The sequence below is a fragment of the Purpureocillium takamizusanense genome, chromosome 2, assembly GCF_022605165.1.
Source record: "Purpureocillium takamizusanense chromosome 2, complete sequence".
Taxonomy (NCBI): Eukaryota; Fungi; Ascomycota; class Sordariomycetes; order Hypocreales; family Ophiocordycipitaceae; genus Purpureocillium; species Purpureocillium takamizusanense.
Genome location: NC_063069.1, coordinates 2,046,502 through 2,067,069, shown reverse-complemented (window position 1 = coordinate 2,067,069; position 20,568 = coordinate 2,046,502). Strand labels below are relative to the sequence as shown.

The 20,568-nt window shown below is 58.4% G+C and overlaps 5 protein-coding genes across 5 annotated transcripts; 3 read left to right on the top strand and 2 right to left on the bottom strand.

Moving 5' to 3' along the window:
• The first annotated feature begins 456 nt into the window (after positions 1 to 456).
• JDV02_002439 (uncharacterized protein) lies at positions 457 to 4,372 on the top strand. Its single transcript, XM_047983467.1, has 3 exons — positions 457 to 1,058; positions 1,118 to 4,217; positions 4,305 to 4,372. The coding sequence occupies exons 1-2, from the start codon at positions 731 to 733 to the stop codon at positions 3,928 to 3,930; spliced, it is 3,141 nt and encodes a 1,046-aa protein (XP_047839438.1). The 5' UTR covers positions 457 to 730; the 3' UTR covers positions 3,931 to 4,217; positions 4,305 to 4,372.
• A 57-nt stretch (positions 4,373 to 4,429) lies between these two features.
• VPS60 (Vacuolar protein-sorting-associated protein 60) lies at positions 4,430 to 5,913 on the bottom strand. Its single transcript, XM_047983466.1, has one exon. It carries the CDS (start codon positions 5,796 to 5,798, stop codon positions 5,160 to 5,162), a length of 639 nt encoding a protein of 212 aa, XP_047839437.1. The 5' UTR covers positions 5,799 to 5,913; the 3' UTR covers positions 4,430 to 5,159.
• A 606-nt stretch (positions 5,914 to 6,519) lies between these two features.
• Positions 6,520 to 10,908, top strand: JDV02_002437 (uncharacterized protein). The gene is made up of 4 exons (XM_047983465.1): positions 6,520 to 6,916; positions 6,973 to 7,068; positions 7,124 to 7,443; positions 7,495 to 10,908. The coding sequence occupies exons 1-4, from the start codon at positions 6,864 to 6,866 to the stop codon at positions 10,494 to 10,496; spliced, it is 3,471 nt and encodes a 1,156-aa protein (XP_047839436.1). The 5' UTR covers positions 6,520 to 6,863; the 3' UTR covers positions 10,497 to 10,908.
• Positions 10,909 to 11,182: 274 nt separating this feature from the next.
• On the bottom strand, positions 11,183 to 13,206 carry JDV02_002436 (uncharacterized protein). Its single transcript, XM_047983464.1, has one exon. The coding sequence runs from the start codon at positions 12,135 to 12,137 to the stop codon at positions 11,283 to 11,285; it is 855 nt and encodes a 284-aa protein (XP_047839435.1). The 5' UTR covers positions 12,138 to 13,206; the 3' UTR covers positions 11,183 to 11,282.
• A 4,981-nt stretch (positions 13,207 to 18,187) lies between these two features.
• Positions 18,188 to 18,505, top strand: JDV02_002435 (uncharacterized protein; the record flags this gene model as incomplete). The annotated part of the gene is made up of 1 exon (XM_047983463.1): positions 18,188 to 18,505. One exon carries the CDS (start codon positions 18,188 to 18,190, stop codon positions 18,503 to 18,505), a length of 318 nt encoding a protein of 105 aa, XP_047839434.1.
• Positions 18,506 to 20,568: the final 2,063 nt, after the last annotated feature.

Sequence of the window (20,568 nt, the reverse complement as noted above, 5' to 3'; positions counted from 1 at the left end):
GCACTTTGCCCCATCCAACGAATGTATGCCGCTCAGCTAGTCAGTCCGCAAAGGACGGGCTGTGCCGAGCTGCTAGTCACGGCCCTCCGTAGCTCGGCAAGTACGTCGCCTGCCGCGTCCTGTGCTTGTCGGAGACGCTTCGTGCTGCGGAGAACAGTGTCCGTGACAGCTTGCCGGCATCGAGTTGGAACAGTGCCGCCCCCGTGCTCGTGTGATGCCTGACAGCTGGTTCAACCCAGCTGAGCGATGGGGCCTTCCTTGGATGGCAGGCAAGGCCTGAGGCGAGGGACTCTGAGCGGGGGCGTGTGGACCCCCCCAGGAGGATCCCACCTACCCATTGGCACTTCAGCCCAGCAGCTTGATCAACCAACCCTTCGTGGCTGGGCCGGCCGCCTTTAGCTTGGTCTTCCGTCGCCCGTCAGCCACGGCGCTCCACCAACCTGCAGTCAAGGACCCCATCTCCCCGTTCCCACCACTTGCCCGCCCGGCCAGCCCTGCATCGTCACAACATACCTACAGATCCAGACGACGGCATCTACGCCCCTTGTTCACGACACACGCCTGTCCGGCGAGGACATCAGAACAACAGTCTGGGCGAATACGTCGACCCTGGTCGCGCCACCTGAGCGCTGCACGTGTGTACCCGCAAGGCCAGTCAGCTGCGGGAGCACATTGTCAGCCTCCTTCGAGTACCTCGAGCCGTGGAGCGGTTGTGTCTGACTGGCTTTGCATGGGCCGCGACCCCAACGAGCATTCGTCAGCGCAGGTCTGGACTGGCTGCTGCGATATCGCGCTTCAGAAGACCAAATTTTCCAGCGCTGCCCGCGCGACAGTACAGCGGCGCAGCGAGGCCAACATGGCTAAAAGCGACCACCTGCCGACTGCCATGGACCCGTTCTCGCCAGTGCATCAGACCGACGAAGGTTACTCGGAAGATCCTTTGAATCCGACATCCAGTCAAGGGCCCTCGACCGCTATCTCTGCCCTGAGATCGCCTGCAGACTTGCCGTCATGGCTCGCCAACAACGCGTCGGCCCTGCCGACTTCAATCAAGACCGGTTCGTGTTGAGAATATAACAAACCACTTGGCCCCCCTCACTGACGTTGCTGCCCTCAGAATTGACCATGGTTCTCCTCGACCAACTACCGACGTCTGCCATCGCCGAAATCGTACAGCGCCTCAACCCCCGCCTGTACATCGACTTCATCCAATATCTGCCGGCCGAGATATGCTTGAAAGTGCTGGGATACCTGGATCCCGCATCACTCGTCAGCGTGATGAAGACGTGTCGTGCGTGGTATGACCTCTCCCTAGATCGCAAGCTTTGGGAGACGTTGTATTACCTCGAGGGCTGGAAAGCAATCACCTCCGAAATCGAGGCCTGGGAGGCGCGGGTCAATGCCAGTTTGAACAGCTCTATTAGTCACTTGAACCGGCTTCAGGACCAAGGCGGACGCGCTAGCAAGATCCGCGCTCTCGACGACGATGAAGACTTGGAGATGACTGATAATGACCGCATCCTGCCGCCCGTCGGGAATGAAGTCGCGTTTGACAATAGTATCTTCGGGTCACCCCCAATGTCTTCATTTCCGTCAAACCGGGCAGCCGCGCTGGCGGAGGAGTCTAGTGATGCAGGAGGCGGTTCGTCGTCGGCAAAGGGTAAAGGTGTGGACAGGACTTCTGGGTTCGAAGACCATGTTGTGCGTCCAAAGCGGAAGGAGCCTGGTGGCTCCCCGGAACCATCATTACCCCCTCTGGTATCACTTGACGACCCGGGATCTCTCGTTCGATCCAGGTTATGGGCCTGGGATCTTTCAAGTACCCGTTACCGAATGAATTGGAAGTACCTTTACAACATGAGACGGCGACTAGAATCGAATTGGGAGCTTGGGAAGTACACAACTTTTCAGCTGCCACACCCTATGCATCCAGAGGAGGGGCATCAAGAATGTGTCTACACACTACAATTCGATGCAAACTATCTCGTCAGTGGTAGTCGGGACCAGACAATGCGCATATGGAACATGCATACGCGACGCCTCGTCCGCGAACCTTTGGTTGGACACCGCGGGTCTGTACTTTGCCTGCAGTTCGATGCCAGCCCCGAGGAGGATATCTTGGTCTCTGGGAGCAGCGACTCCAATGTTTTCATATGGAAATTCTCCACCGGCGAGCTGATTCAGAAGATAACCAAGGCACATCGCGAGTCTGTCCTCAACGTCAGGTTTGACACACGCATCCTGGTTACCTCTTCCAAGGATAAGACCATAAAAATCTTCAACCGGAAACCCCTAAGATATGGAGACCTCGGCTATGTCATGCCTGATGACCCGGTAATCCCCGTCGCGACGAATATCAAACGCTACGGTTTTGAGCCCGACCTTGCGCAAGAACTGCCCGTTAAAGAGCCTTTCACGCTGATTGGCCGTCTCGAGGGCCATGGAGCAGCAGTCAACGCCATCCAGGTCCGCGGGAGGACAATTGTCTCCGTCTCTGGTGACAGGCACATCAAGGTTTGGAACTGGCCTGACCAGGTCTGCACCATGACCATCCCCGCGCACGACAAAGGAATCGCGTGCGTTGAGTTTGATGAACGCAGAATTGTCAGTGGCAGTAGCGACTATGAGGTTTGTATATTTGATGCGCCGACGGGGCTGAAAGTGGCTCAGCTCCGTGGACATGCTCATCTGGTGCGGACGGTCCAGGCTGGCTTCGGCGACCTGCCGTACAGCAAGGAACAGGACGAGGCGGAGGCTCGGGCTGTTGATGCTGAGTACTTTAGGGCAGTTGAGGCTGGCGAGGTCAGCCATGAAAACGACCGCAGGAGCCGGCGCACGAGAAGAGCCAACGCTGGCAGCTCTCGGCCAACGGAGATCCAAGCCTTTGGTGCCAAGGTGCCACCGGGTGGTGGTGGCGGGAGAAAGTATGGGCGCATCGTGTCTGGCTCCTATGATCAAAGCATCATCATCTGGAGACGCGACAAAGAAGGAGTTTGGAAACCTGCGCATCACCTACGCCAGGAAGAGGCCGCCCTCGCGGCCCAGCGGCATATGTCGTCGCAGCCCGCGCCAATGTCCACGCCGGCGCTTGGTCAGACGACCAGCGTCCCCGTCCACGCAGCGACCATGGCCCGCGGCTCGTCCTCTTCGTCACGCCCAGCCGGAGGACAACCACACAGTCTGGGGTACGGAGCGAGTACTTTGAAAGCATCCATCCTTGCGAGGTTTGGCGACGTGCAGAGACAGGTTGGTTTGTGTATGGGCCTGATCGACCACGTGGTTCCGTTGGGAGCCGCAGCACTGCAGCAAGCACTTGCAGAATACCCGGTGATGTTGGCTTACCACACATACCTGCAACGTGCCATCGAGCGCGAGCCGTCACCATTTGCCAGGGCGCAGCTCAGGCAGGCTGTGACGACAGCGCTGCTCAGCATACAGAATGGCCAATCGGAGAGGCAACGCCGCGGGCCTGAGCCGCCCGCCCAGCAACGTCTCTTTGCCAATGTTCTTACCGCCGGGCCGTCCAACGACGGAAGCAATGCCAGCGAGCAACAAGGTGGCAGTGGCCCAATGCCGGTTCCGCCCCAACCAGGATACTCTACATTGGACGGATGGACGGGCCGAATTCTTCAACCCCTTGGCCGAGCTCCCGCTGGGCCTCAGCCTGCCGGTGTGTCACACACGGGACAAGCTCTGCCGCCGCCGCCGCCGCCGCCACCGACGGCGCTGGGCGTAGCCAACGCGCAGCCTATACACCATCACCCGCATATCGCTGCTGCTGAAGTCGCTCCAGCACGCGTGTTCAAATTGCAATTCGACGCACGCAAGATTGTGTGCTGCAGCCAAGCACCGGTCATCGTGGGTTGGGACTTCTGCAACGGGGATCCTGCACTGGAAGAAGCAGCGCGATTCTTCGCGACGGTCGACTAACCAGCGACGCCATGATGCCGGGCTTTGGCGCTGGTGGCGACACATGACTTTACGAATGCATTTATCGTGGACAGTCTAACGAGCAGCTGCATTCGTAGTGGAGCTTGGGCCGTCATTACTTTGGAGCGTGAAGTGTTCGAATGGGGCAATACTTTAGCCATAGTGCACTCAGGGAGCCTTGTCTTGCATGTACACTGTAGTGACGGATTGTATTGGCCGCAATGCATTCATCGGCATAAAGCGACTCCCGTATACGTTTCAAAAGACAGTAGTATTCTGCTTTACGTGTGAGTGTCACCAGCCATGATAACTGTGAACGCCTCGGCGCCCTTCCCTCCCCCAGCGGGTGATTGTTGTCTGATAGTGTTCATTAGCTTTGGTCCGCCCAAGATCGATGGGCGGGGGGCCATTCTACAGAAACTGGGGACTAAATGAGTCAGGGGTACCATGCGCTTTGAACTATCATTTATTGTTGGTAGCTGAAAGACTGACTTCTGCGCGGGTAGGAGACAATTAGTGCGAGGCGTAAAGTCCACGCTCTGGCCCGAAGTTGATGAGACGCTCCGCAGTGGTGGACAGTGGACGCGCTGTCCACCAATATGGTCAGCATCCCGCGGCACCAAGTAAGCAATTGTCCAGGATAGTTCACTAATTGCTAGAGACAGCTAGCCGACGGGCATCGCCGTGTTGTGTTGCATGAGACATCCCTGAACGGTATAAGTTGTGCCGGCGAGAGCAGCATTCGTATATGCAGCACCACTCTGATCTCAACAATCTACAGAGGCGCAAGCCCTGTTTCTATTACCCTCTAATACTTACCTTCAACTATGAATAGCTCTCGCTTAAGCCGTGTCTGACTAGTACGGGATTCTCGACATGCAAGACGTGGACCGGCGATATGGGTTTCATACCGCGAGTGTCAGACATGTATGACTTGCAAGCCATTGATCGCGACGGTTGGCATACGCGGCTTGGTTGGGGGCGGAAGCCGTGGCCAAAGCCAACAAAAGTCAGCGAGTACGAGCCATTGCCCAAAGGGCTGAGCAGTAAGAGCATTTCGGCTGCGCGGCTGGTAGTGCAACAGGATCCCGTGAATGCCAGTGTTATTCACAAGGCTTGTACAAAGTTATGCAGACCACCAGGGGCAGACTTGCACTCGTGGTATTGAAGTGTGCTCCGACCAAAGCACGCCTAAATGACAAGGACATTTATCGATCTTGCAGTGTGGACTATCCAGCCGCCTGCTTGACCTTATCCTCCATTTGCGGAGGCTCGTCGACAAACTCGGGAAGCACCTCATCTTGTAGGAACCCTGGGACGGCGCCGCCCATCTCCAGCTCGAGCTCCTGTTCCATGCCCAGGGCCTCGAGCTCAGCGTCGAGCTCCGTCTCGTCAACCTCGTCGGGGATGTCGTAGCTGCGGGCCAAGCTTTCTTGGATCTCATTGCCGACGTCCATGAGATCGGCCATTTCGTCCTGCAGGCGCTCGATCTTGTCGATGTCTATCTTGCCATACTGCTTGCGTAGCTCTTTATTTGTCGTCTTCATGGCGTCGACCTGAGTCATGACATTCTTGAGGTTGTCCTGCATGCTCTGCGCCTGCTCCATGTTCCAGACTTGCGACTCGAGCTTGTCCTTCTCCGCCTCGTATGCTTTGCGCCGTTGCAGCACTTTGAGGGCCTTTTGTTTGATGGCGGACTTTCCCGGGCCTTCGCGCATTTTGGAGAGCTTCTCCTGGTAGGCGGAGAGCTCGCCGTTGAGCGCCTTGAGCTTCGTGTCGATGGAGGCGATGCGTGTGTCGATGTTGGTGATGGCTCCCCCGAGCGTCGGCTTGGGCCCCGCGGGCTTGGCACCAAAGAGACGGTTCATGGTGAATGGATACGCAGGAATTGTTTCTCGTCAGGGGGTTCAGTGGTGGCGGGAAGTACGAGGGCTGCGAAAAGGTGTGGTCTGTTGCTGCGCGGTCAAAGTAATAAAGGCTGAGGGATGACGTTGGCGCTGGAGGCTCCAGTCTTGAGACCAGCGGAGGGAGGGGCAGCCAGCCGTCGCGCGCCAAACCCCCACATCAAGATGATGAGTCATCATCGACATGCTTGCAAGCGCGCCCGGATGAAGATGCGAAGCGCCTACAAGGAGATAACTCCTAACTTGGTAAATGGAGACAACTGGTCGCAAAGCCAGGGTACAATGTATAGCAAGTAGGTATCTCTAGTGTCTGCTAGGTATAGTATTGACGCCAGACTTGAGGTTCGTTAAAGACTGTAATTCAACAGCACTAGGTCAATTGGTGCAGACGCTTGATACCTGATGGTGCGGGTATGGCATGATGAAATTTGCGACCATAGAAGCAAACCATCCAAACGTATGAGCACGGCGAACAACAATAGCTATTGACCACAATAGTGAATGAATGCATCGAAGCATGGGTCCCGCTGCTAAATAACCAGTGATTCACAGATTGTCGCCAAGCAGCTGGCGACAATTACCTAATTAGGTTTAGCGCGTAGGTACCTGGCCTGGCTGCAGCTGGTAGGATGTAAACAAATGTTTCTCCCGCCCCGTTCAGACGGGTTTCTTGCAACTCTCATCACCACACGCGCGTGCCTTCAGCTTCTTTTTGCGTTGTTTCTCGTCTTCGGCGCTCTGGTACTGCATTCGACAGCTCAACTCACCGTACTCAAGTGATACATACCCTTGCACATCCTTCGACGATATCTCCGCAATATCTTGCCCGCGATTGCACGCGTCTCAAATCATTTGCGACATTCGGTCCCGCTTCACGACCGCCATCATTCCACCCGTTTTCGACGCGCTTTATGCCCTCGAACAAACCAGTTCTACGCTCATAGTTCTGCCCCGCTGCGACTATATGCAAACTGCTCACCGTCTCAATCTTCCACCGATCTGAACCACGGCCACTTTGTCGTCGGTTCGATGGACGCGACGGACTGCCCGGCCGCTGCTGGCGGGCTGCCGCTCGCGAATATGTAAGAAACTCCACGAAACCTCGCAGATGCGGCATGGCTAACGCGTCATGTTTTAGATCCCCTTTACCCACATTCTTCATTCGGTTCTTTCCTGCCACTGGACACCAAACCACCACTCAGATTCCAACCGGCGCGCCGCTTTCGCAAACCATGTACGTGTCGCAACCCCCCCTGTTATCAAGTACTGTCACTGACCCTCCCCTTTAGCCGCTGGACGTCCTGCCTTGCCCTCAGAGATGCGCTCTATCGTGCTCCCGCATGGACTCGCGTGCCCGCCGAATCTCGTATTCCTGCCAAGCCCTTCACCATCATGAAGAAGATTGGCATGCCAACGCGATACATCGCGACGACTCGACCTGCACAGCTCCTCACAGGACAACAACCTCTAATCCAGGATGCGAAGCTCGAACTGCCCTCTGCGAAGCGTCGGCGCCTGAATCAATACACACCTTCTGCCAACGAAATGGAGATTCACGCCTCGCCTCAGTCTACGGCTGAAATAATCAATGCTTTTATGCAAGCCAAAGGTACGTTTGCTATGTGCTTTCCACGCAAAAACCTTGCTAACAATGGATCAGTGGATCTCGCTAACCATATGCTCGCCCTGGACCCCGAGATTCTCCTTCAAGACATTGAGCAGCTCAAGAAGCGTGCCACCACCTCTACCCCAGCAAAGCGACACATTGACCGCAACTATCATATCGAACAACACGGCCTCGTTGGTGGTTATCGGCTTCGTGGCTACGACCAAGTTTGGCATATTGTCCTGCACACCATTCAGTCTGACACCCGCCATGTCAACCTCAAAGCGGCTGCGATTGCAGAGGTCTCGGCAAACCTCCAGGAGCTGCGCCGGAACCCGCGCAAGCTCATCGCCTACCATGGTATTCCCGAGCTGTCCGACATCGCGGACGTCACAGAGCCTGAGAGCTCTTTGGCTCTCATGAGGCCCCCCGAGCAGCCCGCCGACGCAAAGTCTCCCACGAAGCGGGAGCCTCAGCCTTCGAGCCCCATAAAGGCTCGAAGGCTGAGCGACACCATAGTGCCTCTGCCGCCGGCGTCAAGCCCGAGAACAGAGCCCTCGCCGACCAAGTCGGCTTCACCCCCGTCGACACCATTTGTCGACACCCCGGTGCCGCGGAAAATCGTGGCGACCTCGCCTTCCCTGAAGGCGACAGCGGCTACCGCCGCTGTAACAGGGTCGCCACGCCGCGAGGAATCCCCCACCAAAGGGGAGAAAGACACGAGCCCGTCGGTGTTCGCGTTCCCATCGCCGCCAGACCGGCCAGTGGCCCCAACGCCCTCTCGTTGGAACCGACAGGATCCCTCGACACCCCAAACGGGGTTGTCTGAGCGCCGAGAGTCGGGTTTGGGCTTGGTGGACTCGATTCCACCAACCCCGGCCCTTCCCTCGGCGCTCAGGGGGATCAACGCCGGCGAGGGCGAGGTGTTCAACTTCGGTTGCACCTCGTCCTCGTTCACCGCGCTGCCCACATCGGGTAGCCTGGCCGCCTCAGGCGGCTCACGGCGTGGCGGCGGTTCCAGCAAGAGGGGCCACCGGAAGAGCGAGCCGCTGCTCCGCAGCCTCCAGCGGAGCTGGACGGGTGGGCGCCCGTCTCTGTCGCCCACGAAGCTGTCGTCTGACGCGGCTTCGCCTGGTGCCGACACCGCTGGAGGCAGCCGGCGCGGGGGTGTGCACACTCCCGACATGGCCAACACGCCGGACATGAGCAGCAGCAGCGTCGAAACTCCGGCGCTCTCTTGGGGCAAGTTGACTGGCCGACCTCCTGCTCCTATTCGAGAGACGCCCAAGATGTCCCGCGGCGTCTTCAATGTCGACGCTCGTCAGAACCTTGACATCTTCAGGGAAGTCCAACGCGGGGGTGACGCGGCATCGGCGGTCGATTATTTGGCCAAGATGGCCGAGGAGAAGTGCGGTGGCCAGGCAAAGGTCATGATCGAACAGGCGATGGGCAAACTATTCGTGCGGTTTAAGCTACCTCTCGAATACGCGTCGAAGTTCGCCGACACCCAGAGACATGACGAAAGTCGCTTTACCGTCACGCCGTCGGCGATATCCTCCTCACCTCGTGTGAGGTTTCCCGCTCCTCAGATGATCTCGCAAAGCGCAGTGTCGCCGGCAACCCCTTTCTGGCATCCAGCATCTATTCACGATGCAAGCAAACAACGCATGGCGACTGTCGATCCCGATTTCGCGGGGCAGGACCAGACTTTGGCTGTTGCAGCCTTTGAGTCCCCGACAGACGTTCCTGCGGACACCCCTCCCGACGTGACGTCGTTGAATCTTCATTCAGCCAATACTACCCAACTCTTGCAAACTCCCACGATGACCGGAATTGCGTTTGCTTCCAGTCCCGGTGCTGCTACGCAAACGCCTGGTCTATTCCCTGCTCTACAGAGCCCCGCCTTGCATTCCAACCCCGACGCACCCAAGAGTTCCGATGCGCTTGCATCGGACTCAGCTGTCGCGGAGACGACACAAGTCACAGCCGCTATTCAAAACACCTCTACATTCACGCCACTTGACAGCTCTGGACAGCGCTCGGCGAAGACCAAGGCCTCCATGCCGACTGCAGGGCAAGATCAAAGCCAGGAGAGTCAGCAAACGAAGCGTGTCGAATTTGACAGCCCCGGGAGGGATTACATGCGAGACTTTATTATGCGTGCGAAGCCTAAGCGGCTCTCCACGACAGAGACGGGATCTCCCATTGCGCCGCCATCGAAGCGACAACCCTTGGTGGCTAAGAGCCCCAACACGGAGAGTCCGCAAAAGGCCAAACGTAAGGCTGACGAAGACGAGTTGGCTCAAGATCCGACTCCACTTAAGAAGGGAGCTGGGCGCCTCTCCAAGCGAACGCGCCGTCACAAAGAATTTGAATCTGATGCCGATACCGATCGTCTCATGGACGGAACCGACACGTTGGCCAAACTTGAAGTAAATGACAAGACCGCCAACCGACTCGCTGAGGGCGCCGATGGCGAGCAGGACGCGGCGGAGATAGAGGAAGCACCGGTGGCAAGACGATCATCCCGATTGCGCAGTCAGAAACAACCAGCCAGTGCGCCCAAGTCATCGATCCCAACGGCTATTAAACTTGGAGCGCGCTCAGGCGCCGGTCGTGGTGCTGGTGTGAAGCGAACCCAGACAGACGTATCGTCGCAGACTCGAGAGAACACGCGCAAGAATAAGGGAAATGCAGAACATCCCTCTGAGGTGCTGGCGAGACAATCGTCTGAGTCTGACGAGACGGAGGTGGCCGCGGCAGACACGTCCAACAAGAAGAAGCCCTCTAAGAAAGGCACGAATGTTGGCTGGAAGGAGCCTTTGGTCGCCCACAAAGAGGAGAAGACAGAGAAGCCCAAAAGAGGCAGAACTTCCAAAGCTAAGGCCACTATTGGAAATACAGGCATCGCGAAGCCGGCGGCATCAACTAAATCCTCTGCGACTGCGACAAAGCAGCGAAGTGCCAAGGTGGCGGCGAAGATGGGAATGTCGGGAAATGGCACGCCCGCTCGACCCGCACGCATTACGAGATCATCGGCACGAAACCAGCAGTGAGCCGAGCTGCCCAATGTGCCTGCAACGAAGGACATGATTAGCATTGTTTTGGGAGTTGGGTGGTTGGATTTGCCGTAACGCGTTTCGCCCAGTTCAAGGCGCACGAAATGGGTTGTAGGGGCAATTTGCCTTGGTTTTAGGCGACACGGCGTTATCAGGATGTTGTTGAGATACCACTGGAGCGTGTTTGAGTTTTTGGTTTGACATTGTACAAGGCACAAGAGGATCAGGTTACATACGGGGCCCAAGATTGAGTCGCGCCATCACAGCGACAATGGGCCTGGCTGAAGGGGGCTGGTCTGGGGCACGATTTCAGGTTGTCCTAGTTTTGCCGAGAGAGTAGGAAGGGCAGGCAGATCCAGGTCACGATGCTGATGGAAATTCCCGGATTGGCATATTCGGTTGAGGTCGTGAATGAAACTGTTTGATCATAATGCATTCTGCTCTCATGACTTGTGTGAAGGCCTGAAATATCGACGGAGAACATGTCTTTTCGCCAGTCTCGACGTGTTGCTGCTTAGAATGCAGCTGGACTGCAGCGGAGTCAAGAAGGTCGTCCAATGTTCCCTTGGCAGCCTTCACGGAACATCCGAGGCCCAAGTTGAGGACGGTACTGAGCCAGCAGCAGCAAGCCTGAAGAGTGCTTACAGCTTACACGCCCCTAACATATGACGACTGCGTGGCTGCCACGGAAGATGAAGGTTTTCGTATTTTCTGAGTCAGACTTGCTACAAAACCTCTTATCTCGGGGCAGAAGTTTTCGTATCCTCCTCTCAACCATGTAACTCAAAGCTTCCCCGTCTCCATGTCTTCTCCCGGTGCCTTGTACCAGGTAAACAGTTCCTTCATCTTGCTGAAGAGAGCAGTGCCTGAGTTGCCATGCTTGCAGCTGCCGCTGCGGAACCACGACCTGACGCCGCTGAGGTACGTCTCACAGCCGTCGTCGACCACGTCCATGAGCTCGCTGTCGATGCCGCCGGCGTCCTGGTACTCGAGGCGGCAGATGTCCCAGCCGCGGGCCTCGCGGCCGTAGAACTTGTCCCACTCGGCGAGGGAGCGCTTGCCCGCGACGCCGACGCCGCACTCCCGGTCGAGGTCGTCCATGGCGGCCATGAACTCGACGAGGGAGGCCGAGTTCCAGTCGACAAAGTTGCACACGTAGGCGACGGCGCCGCGGTGCAGCGCGAAGCGGGCCGTCTGCGGGGGCACCCAGTACAGCGGTGACTCGAAGAGCAGGTTCAGCGCCGCGTGGTAGTCGGACGACGTCATGTTGCGCGTCGCGGGGTCGCGGCAGAAGGACTTGCCGTCGGGGATGGGGAGGGCCTCCCGGATGGGTCGCAGGCACGCCTCCCCCTGGCAGCGTGGGGGAATGGGCACGCCTTGTTGGCGGGCGGAGAGGGCGGCGGTAGCGGCCGCAGGAGTGTCTGTTGTTGTTGTTCTTCTTCTTGTGTCGGGACCGGACATGAAGTCACGTCGGATGATGTGATGGTGGTGGTGTCCTATGGCGTTGTTGTCGTTGTTGGACTCATCGGGGATCGCGTCGTAGACGCCATCTGGGAGGGAGCTGTCGATGCGGATGGCCGAGGTGAGAACAATAGGGGCGATGGTGGTGGCCGCGACGAATGCAGTGGAGGCCTTCATGATGGCAATGGAAGCGAATAATAATCGCAGTCGTATGGAAATCCAGCTCGTGGCCGGATGGGAAGTTGCAAATGCCCATATTTATCTACCTATACAAAGCGCGGTGTGGTGTCTGTGTGTAAGGTTGTCGAATACTCAAACTTACACCCGAGTAGCACAAAACCTACTGGTCGATGGCCTACGAGCGGCCAAACTCTGAGCCGTCACTATGCAGTAGTGTGATTACAGAAATGTAAAGGCTTCTAGCTTCTAGCGATGATTGATTATACGACTCGCGCACGGGGTGTGGGCATGAAGCCATCACCATCTGCTGTCACGGCAATGGAAGTAGGCTCTGACGCGGTTGCGTGTCTGTCTGCCATGTTGCACCTGTGTCAACCCTGTATTCGGTGCCAGATCGGAGCCTGGCATCAGAATGACGCTCCGAGCCCCCGAATTCCCACGATAGGAAGTCTCGTTGGTGGCATTGTCGTCATCATGCCTTCAGACTGGTGGGAAGGCATTGCTGCAAAAACCAGGTCCTCGCCAATAAACCGGGGCAAGGGTCCGGTGCGGTACGAAGTACAGTAGTAAGCATGCCGCGCGCACCTCACCTGCCCTGGGAGCGAGCTTACTTATTTGGTAGGGCTGAGCAGGGGAAGCGTCCCCAGCGTTCTGTGTATTTTCCCGGGGTGGCGCAGCGATGACATCACCGACGCATGCATGGCCAAGCCCCGTGGTAACGTTGGTGCTGGGTCAGGCGGTGCAGGTAAGGGTCAGACATGCCGTGCCGGGCCGGCAGATGATGGAACAGGGTAATGGCAGGAGTTTGGAAGCACGCCGGAGAGAAAGGGCCTTGTGGCGGATGACGGGGTCATTTGGCCCCCCCTGTTTCGCCGCATCGCCCCGGACATGGCATTCCTGGAGGCGGGGATGCGAATGTGCGATGCTGGGCCACATGGGAGTTTTGAGGCAGGCAAGGCAGGACGCCCAGCAGGGCCGCGCCACGGGGAGCTGTACGTAGTGCAGCGCCTAATAAGTTGGTAACTCAAATGGCGCGTCATGCCGTCAGGGGAAGGCAAAAGGCGCCCGAGAAATCATGACATGGTTGCGTCATGACGATGGAGGAGCTCCGGGAGATACCAAAAGGCGGCGAGCGCAAATGTCGGAGACTCGGCATCCGGAGGGGCAAACGAACAAAGGCGCGTGGGGGGCTTGGGGGGCTTGGGGGGGGGGGGGGGAACACCAGATGGGGCCGCTTGGTCGATGATGCAGCGGGCGACTGTTCGTTTGGCCGCCATTTGCCCGGGCGGGATCCTTGGTTCGGTTTGGGGATGGGGGGGGGGGCAAACTCGGATCTGGGGCATCCAGATGGGATCCGAGTTACGCGAGTTCCGAGTACAAGCGGCCCATGTACTTTTTTCTTTGTTTCGCCCACGATGGAATCAAGTGACGCGGTCGATTTGTTTGTTGGGTCTCGTACTTGGAAGCCAAGCCCTCGTTTGAGCCCATCTGGACTGGACTGGACTGGCCATGACCATGGGTGCCTTCTGTGTATCCTTTGTTTTCCCCCCCCGTCGCACCAGACTCGGGAATGCCTCCCCTTGGCTTGCTTCCAGGGAGCAGGGAGGCGACTGTAACGTTGGGCAGTTAGTACTACGACGACGACGACGACGACGACAATTGTGAGAGACGCCGACGGCCTAAAGAGGCAACCCGACACCGCCTCCACAGCCACGCACGGCGCCGTCATTGACGCCCCGTCACGGGGTAGGAGACCGACCGACCGACCGCCATGATGGCGAGAGCCTGCATGTCTGTCCGTGTGCGGTGAACCAGCCGCACACTGTATGGGCTTGATGCTGCCCGCTGCTGCTGCCGTCAACCTCGATGGCGTGCCCGCTGTCAGGATGGCCTCGACGAATGTCTGCCTACCTAGCAAGGGCACGTACCCACGAAGCGAGAACAGGCGCTGGTGTTAATTAACGTTGGAAGCCCAGAGCCTGGAGGCCTGAGCCGGGTTTACGGGCACAGCGTCGCTGTTCGTGTAAGCAACCTCTGTGTGCCAGCCTGCCAGCCTGCCAGCCTGCCAGCCTGCAGCAGGTCGACCAGGGGCTTGAAACTACGCCAAGCCCATAACTCAGGCTCGTCACCTTGCTCAGGGTAAAGCAGCGATAGCTCAGGCTCCGCGCTCAAAACGAATTGGGACTGACCGAGCTGTCGTGTATGACTATTGAGGTAAGTTAGGTGGGTGCCCCAACGGGCGTCTTGCGTCCCCCCCCCCCCCGGGGGCTGTCACGGCCCTGTGCCGTGCAGTACGCACGACACGCGTGCAGTGGGCGGGGCGGGTTTTTTTTTTGCTGACGATGGACTCGACCACATCCCGATCAATGTTATTAGAGTCGCGATCCGCTGACGCGACGTCACCCCGCAGCAGCACGGCCGCAGTCGACTCCCCAGAGGCTTATCGTATACGCGTATGTATTGCCGAGTCCTGTCCAGGGCGAAGACGCAAGGCTACATGACCCTGCCCCGCGTGACGCGGCAGGCGACCGACGGCAATAACTGGCACAGGTCAGATAATGCCATCGGCGGCGCATCATGGGATTGTGTTGCCCGCTCCCCGCGCGCGGTGCCATGGCCAAGGAAACGCGCCAAAAGCAGGATGGACTGGATGGACGAACGGACGGATGTCGGCCGGTCCAGCAAGCGGGCTGGAGCTTACGCGCGATTGGAGCCCCTCCCCCGCGTCGCATGTTGTTTTTGACTACCAAGGTAGGTGAACACTTGGGGGTGCCGAGGTGCCGTTGAGCAGAAGTGTACTGTAGTAATAATGAGTGACAGCTCTGGCGAACCAGCAGCAGCTGCCGGGTAGGGGCGTGAAGTTTCGACAAATGCTACTGAGAGCGTGTGGTGTTTGGGGGGGGGGAGGCATGGATGGGCGTGCCCCGGAGGACGGTTACATGTGACGCGTCGCTGGTCATCTCCCGCGCGAGCAAAGCGAACGCGCCCATGCCGTTATGCGAGCAAGACGTGCGCATGTGGTTGCAGAAGATCGTCGGCGACTGGCATGTCGCCATACTAAGTTGGTTGATTCCGTTGACGACGTTGCAGACACCCATGTGCACATCACGGATGTGAGTAGTACATGGGTACGTACTCCAGACGTGCGTGTGCCACATGAAAAAGCAAAGAGCAGCGCACGCCAGAGCAGCAGGAGAACCACAGAAGAGGGAGGAAAAAAAAGAGAAAAGGCCTGACCAAGAGCCGCATCGGCAGGTCGGCGTGGCACAGCAGCAGGCACGTCAGCACCAGTCAACAGCAGCGGGCTCTTTGGCTACAGAGCGAACGCGCGCCTTCTTGCAGTGCAGTGCAGTGCAGTGCAGTGCAAGACAACCCGGCGCCCATATGAGCCCAGTTTGCCCCCGGGGGGTTAAATACTGTACGCTGGAATAAAGCTGGAATAAGCTTCCGTCTGCCTCAGCTCCCACGCCCGGGCGACCGACATTTGCTCGACACGTCGCCAGTTCGAGGGTCACCGAACTGCGGCACGCCCAATGAGGCAGCCGGCTGTCCCTCCCTTTTGCGTGGATGCGTCCACCCACGGGCGAGTCAGACGGCGCAGGCGGCCCTATTTTCAGCCCGCCGTGATATTGAAAGGCAAGTTCGTAAAAAACGGGCACCCGCCGCACCGCACCGCACGGCACCGCACCGCACCGCACAGCGCGGTACTAGTCGGAGTACATGGTGAGCTGGTCACCGCGCCCCATACGTGCTTCAATAAACTTGGTATCTTGAGCTTTTGTTGTCCCTTTTTGGTCGGTCCCTTCCCGCCCCCGACGTATGTAGTACGTACTGTACGTCGCCCAGCGTATAATAGGTATCATTAGGCTGCGCTGGCTGCTTGATCCGACGTAGCGCGCCCCCGCCCCAGCTGCCGTTTACAGGCCCTGGCCGCGTCGCTGACAGCGCCGCCCGCTCTCCGCTGCGACCCTCGGCTGACGGTGGTTGGGTCTGATGGGTCCAGGGTGCCCGCAAGACGAGCCGCCCCCGCGTTTTGCGGAAGGCAGGCGGGGTACCTACATACTAGCTTTCGGCGGGCGACCCAGTTGCCACTGTGCAGTGGCGAGAAGGGAGTTGAGCGCGCGGTCGCTGGATGGCTGGGAAGCGCGCGCCCGCCGCTACCTAACAAGATACCAAGAGAGTATGGTACTATGGAGAGAGTAAGAAGTACTAATGCAACGAGGCAACGGAAGTGCTACAAAGTACTACCCCCTTGAGGGGGCGACTCAACAATCAAATGACTGTCCGGCGCAGCGCCGTCCAGTCGCGCTGCCGATAAGTGAGGGGTCCCGTCAAAGCTGGAGCCGCGATGGAATGTCAGGGCTTATCTTATTGATCTGCCCCTCCCCAAGTCGAGATGGCGTGCCCGCGAGACACCGCCATGGGCTGGCATCGGGGCCACGCTCTGACCGAGGCGCCCATCACCTGCCGCCGCGACACGAGACCTGCCCGCCGTGTCACGGCGTACGGTACGGGCGGGCGTGTTTGCCGCTCTCATGGTGTTGCCCTATTGGGGAGACCCAAGATAGGGCGGCGGCGGCGCTGCTGATGACGGACGTGCTGATACGCATGGGTCTGGGAGGTGCGGGGACTGTGCTGCCTGGGCAGACGCTCGCGCAGCAACCCGACATGAAGGAGCGGCAGAGCCCTTGCGCTGGGACAGGACATAGCACTGAAATAGTAGTAGACGACGCGGCAGGGTGAGATCACGGACCCGCGTCGGCTGAGGCTGCAGCTACAGGTGACTGGGGACTCGGAGGTACGTACTACGTACCTATAGAGGTACAGCTGGCCTTCAATTACACGCCAGCCTGGGCACGCTCCAGCGCAGCGCAGGACAGCCTTCAGCGACGTTCATGTCAGCCTTTGGCTAAGGTAGGTGGCCGCCGCTCGGCCGGCCGGTGCGCGCGCACAGTGTCGGAGCAGTACTTCCTCGCCTTGTCACTGCCCCCGTACCGCTCCGAAGTGGCGCCCCCGCCAAGCCCCCGGATCGACGGCGACTCATCATTCCTGCCTTGCCCGCCTGCCTTGCCGCCTGCTCCTTCCGCCTCGTGGACAGTGGACATGTTCTCCGTTCCGAGCGGTAGTTATATACATGTCGTAAGCCTCGCTTCTTCTCCTTCATCGTCGCTGCTCTGCTTCTTTCCTTTCCTTTTCCCGCGCCTCGCGCTTCACTTCCATCCACCGTCACCAAAAACCATCACGATCCATCAGCGACCACCCCACGGGCAGCAGCGCACATAGCCCTTCTAGCACTCGGGGCGCCCGCGCAAGGACACGCACAGAGACACACACGCAACGCGGCTCCGAGCCAAACGACACCACACGGCTCGCCCACCACCTCCTCCGAGCTCGCACCCACCCACCCACGCCGCCACCTGCCTCCACCGTCTCACGCCTCAACGGGCAACCGGTGGGCCCTTGCTCCATTCTCTCGCAGCCATATCCCTTTTCCGGCTGGAACCGGTGCCACCTCAAGGCTCGCCGTTGATATACTCTGACTCGACCCCCGACCATCGGGCCTCTGACCCTTTTCTCGCTCCTGCGCATAAACACCATCGTCGCGCACCTTTAACCCCCCGGGAAGCCTTTCCTCCTTTCGTCAGAGAGGCAGAGCATTCGAGATCACTCCCCTGCGCGACTATCGGATTCCACGCAGGCCCAGCCCCTTTTGCTTGGCCAACACGGTTGCGTTCCACTCTGGCTCCGCAATTTGTTTACTTTGGTCGATCCCCTCACCTCTTAAACTTCGACGCTCACCGACGCGCTATCGAGCGCAGCTGAACACCTCAGCCGCAACCCCAGTCTCGCCACATCAGCACTCAAAAAGGCATCGACACCTGCTCCATCTCAGCTATCCCAGCATTTGTCGCAACAATCAAACGCAGACCATTCTCGCGAAACTGGCTGGCCAGACTGTCGAAAAGAAATCTGCCACCGTCAAGGACACGTCGGCTTCATCTCACACAAAGAACGCCGTGTCGAACCACAGTGGTGACGCCGAAAAAATGTCGCCCAAGACGGAGGCGACGTACTACCTCGTGCCTAACCTGCAGGCTCTCGACCCCTCGGCGCGCGAAGTCGACCTTAATGCCCACTCATGGGTGCAGCCCATCATCATCGAGGACGAGGACCTGCAGTTTGGCGGCAAGTCGCTGAGCGCATGGTACGAGGAGGAGCGGAGACGTCTCAGCAGCGGCAGCAGTGACGACGGCAACGAGCAAACGCACCGCTCCTACGATGAGGAGCGTAGAGGGCGTGAGCGCACGCGGAGACATCATCACCACCATCACCACCACCAAAAGGAGACCAAGCACAAATCATGAGTGAGGCCCGACTGGTGCTCCTTCATACGACCGCTCGACTCATCCGCCTCCACTCGCCGATGGTCAGTCTCGTTGATGAGGCATCGACTATTCCTCCACCCTGGCGTCGCATCTCCCTTCTTCTCTGGCCACTGCTCATCACGCGGCGCCGCAACCTGCTACCACGACAGACATACGATACACTACATCTGCATCTTCATCCCGCTCATAGAGGAGCCATAGATTGATCTCTACTTAATCTTTCTCTGCACCACCACCGCCATGACATCAGACGACTACTATGATCGATACGATCTTGCAAACGAGGCCACCCTCATTTGACACGCACGCACTATATTCCTCCGCCCCTACGTATTTTTTCTCTCTTTTCGACTTACGGTGCATCGTGGGTGTTTTGTGGGACTGCTGCATTCGCGCAGTGGCGTTTAGGATCTGCATATGCATGAGCATGTCGGCTACGCTATCATGACGCCTGGCATACTTACCGGACACGACGTGAAGGAGATTTGAAGGAACGGGATGCTGTCTTATAGGTTCGACGCTGCTGGAACACGGCGTTGCGGAGGGGAGGGGCGAAGGGAGCGGGCGGACGGCGCCAGCCTGTCTAGCTTTACTCATTCAACTGAATGGCAGAAATACCATAAGGAAATTCTCTTTGAAAAAATTGGACCTGGCGCATCTATCGTGTGTCGTGAGCAACAGCGGTGGCATGCCATGGGGCGGTGAGCGCACCGCGGTGACGATGGCGCGCATCACATCCACGTCCCCCCGCGGACATGGAAGCGTGGAGGCGTCGCCGCTTCCGGTGCGGGTGCGGTGTGGTGCCATGCGACGCGGGTGCGCGGGGCGAGGTCCGCGGTCTCCGCCCTGCTTCTTCCCACGCGGTGGCGGCAACACCGGAGGTGGGCTGCGGTGGGGCCGTAGGGCGGCCGCCGCCGCACCGCCGCCACCCACGATGCCGCCTTCTCGTTACCTATGTAGCATCCAAACATTTGTAGTTGCGCGACTCGGACCCGGCTTGGTGGCGTTGCATTCTCGCAGGCAGGCCCGTTGTAACCCCGAAAGAGCAGAACCACGAAAGGGTCATTGTGGGTGTCCATTGGAGAGAGCAGACAGTACAAACTGTATAAAGTACACGTCAAGTACGGGCGTAGCTGGGATTTTCTTGTTACTGTGGATCGGGGCGGGGGCGGGGGCGCGGCCGGGAAGAGAGCGAGGGGCGGTGAAGGTCGGTTCTCGTTGCCCCGTGACGTGCATCCTCTGCCAAAGTCCCGTCTCTACGGAACGAAGAAGAAGAAGAAGCCGTGTCTACTACTAAGCTAACTTAGGCCCTAGAGCACGCAAGGAGAACGACATCGTCTCCGTTTGGGCACCGGGATGAGCGGTCTGGAAAAACTCCCTCTGAGACTTCTTTTTGTTTTTGTCAATGGCAGACCAAGTTAGTTAGTGCAGTAGGCATAAGCATATGTCTATTGCTGGAGGCAGGCAGACAGACAGGCAAACAGAAAAGGCGTCGGTATATGCCCAGGTGCGGTGCGGTGCGGTGCGATGCGCATGCGCCTATACATAGCAACCACGTAAGAAGGGGGGTTCCTGGGGGCGGGCTTGCGCGCGCGAGCGAGCGCGTGGTTTGATGATTGTGCATATGTACAGGAAAGCACAAAGTACCGTGCTGTGCTGTCTATAGCATACTTTAAGCATGATGCATGTCGAGACGCTTGCGCGTGCATACATACATACGTACGTACATATATACGAGCCGGGCGGTCTCAAAATTTCGTGCACTGGCCGGTCCGCTGCCCGTGCTTCGGCGGCGGCGACGCGCGCCTCCCCCACCCGCCCGTCCGTCCGCCCAACACGTGGCGCGGAGCAGGGCGTCGATGAGTCGCGGGAAGCGGCCCTGACTCGTGGGTCACCGCTTTGTTTGAGAAACGGGGGGCGCGAGATTCGTCACTTTTTTCTTTCTTTTCCTTTTTCCTGGGCTGCGTAGCTTGAACACACGTTAGTGAATTGTGGAGGAGAAAAGTGCAGTACGGGGGAGGGAATATCTCGGCCCTCTTTGG

Coding starts and splice junctions, on each gene's coding strand:
- JDV02_002439 (XM_047983467.1), top strand. CDS start 731: ATGGGCCGCGACCCCAACGAGCATTCGTCAGCGCAGGTCTGGACTGGC. Junction 1,059..1,117: donor GCCGACTTCAATCAAGACCG/GTTCGTGTTGAG, acceptor TGCTGCCCTCAG/AATTGACCATGGTTCTCCTC.
- VPS60 (XM_047983466.1), bottom strand. CDS start 5,798: ATGAACCGTCTCTTTGGTGCCAAGCCCGCGGGGCCCAAGCCGACGCTC.
- JDV02_002437 (XM_047983465.1), top strand. CDS start 6,864: ATGGACGCGACGGACTGCCCGGCCGCTGCTGGCGGGCTGCCGCTCGCG. Junction 7,069..7,123: donor GCGCCGCTTTCGCAAACCAT/GTACGTGTCGCA, acceptor CCTCCCCTTTAG/CCGCTGGACGTCCTGCCTTG. Junction 7,444..7,494: donor TGCTTTTATGCAAGCCAAAG/GTACGTTTGCTA, acceptor ACAATGGATCAG/TGGATCTCGCTAACCATATG.
- JDV02_002436 (XM_047983464.1), bottom strand. CDS start 12,137: ATGAAGGCCTCCACTGCATTCGTCGCGGCCACCACCATCGCCCCTATT.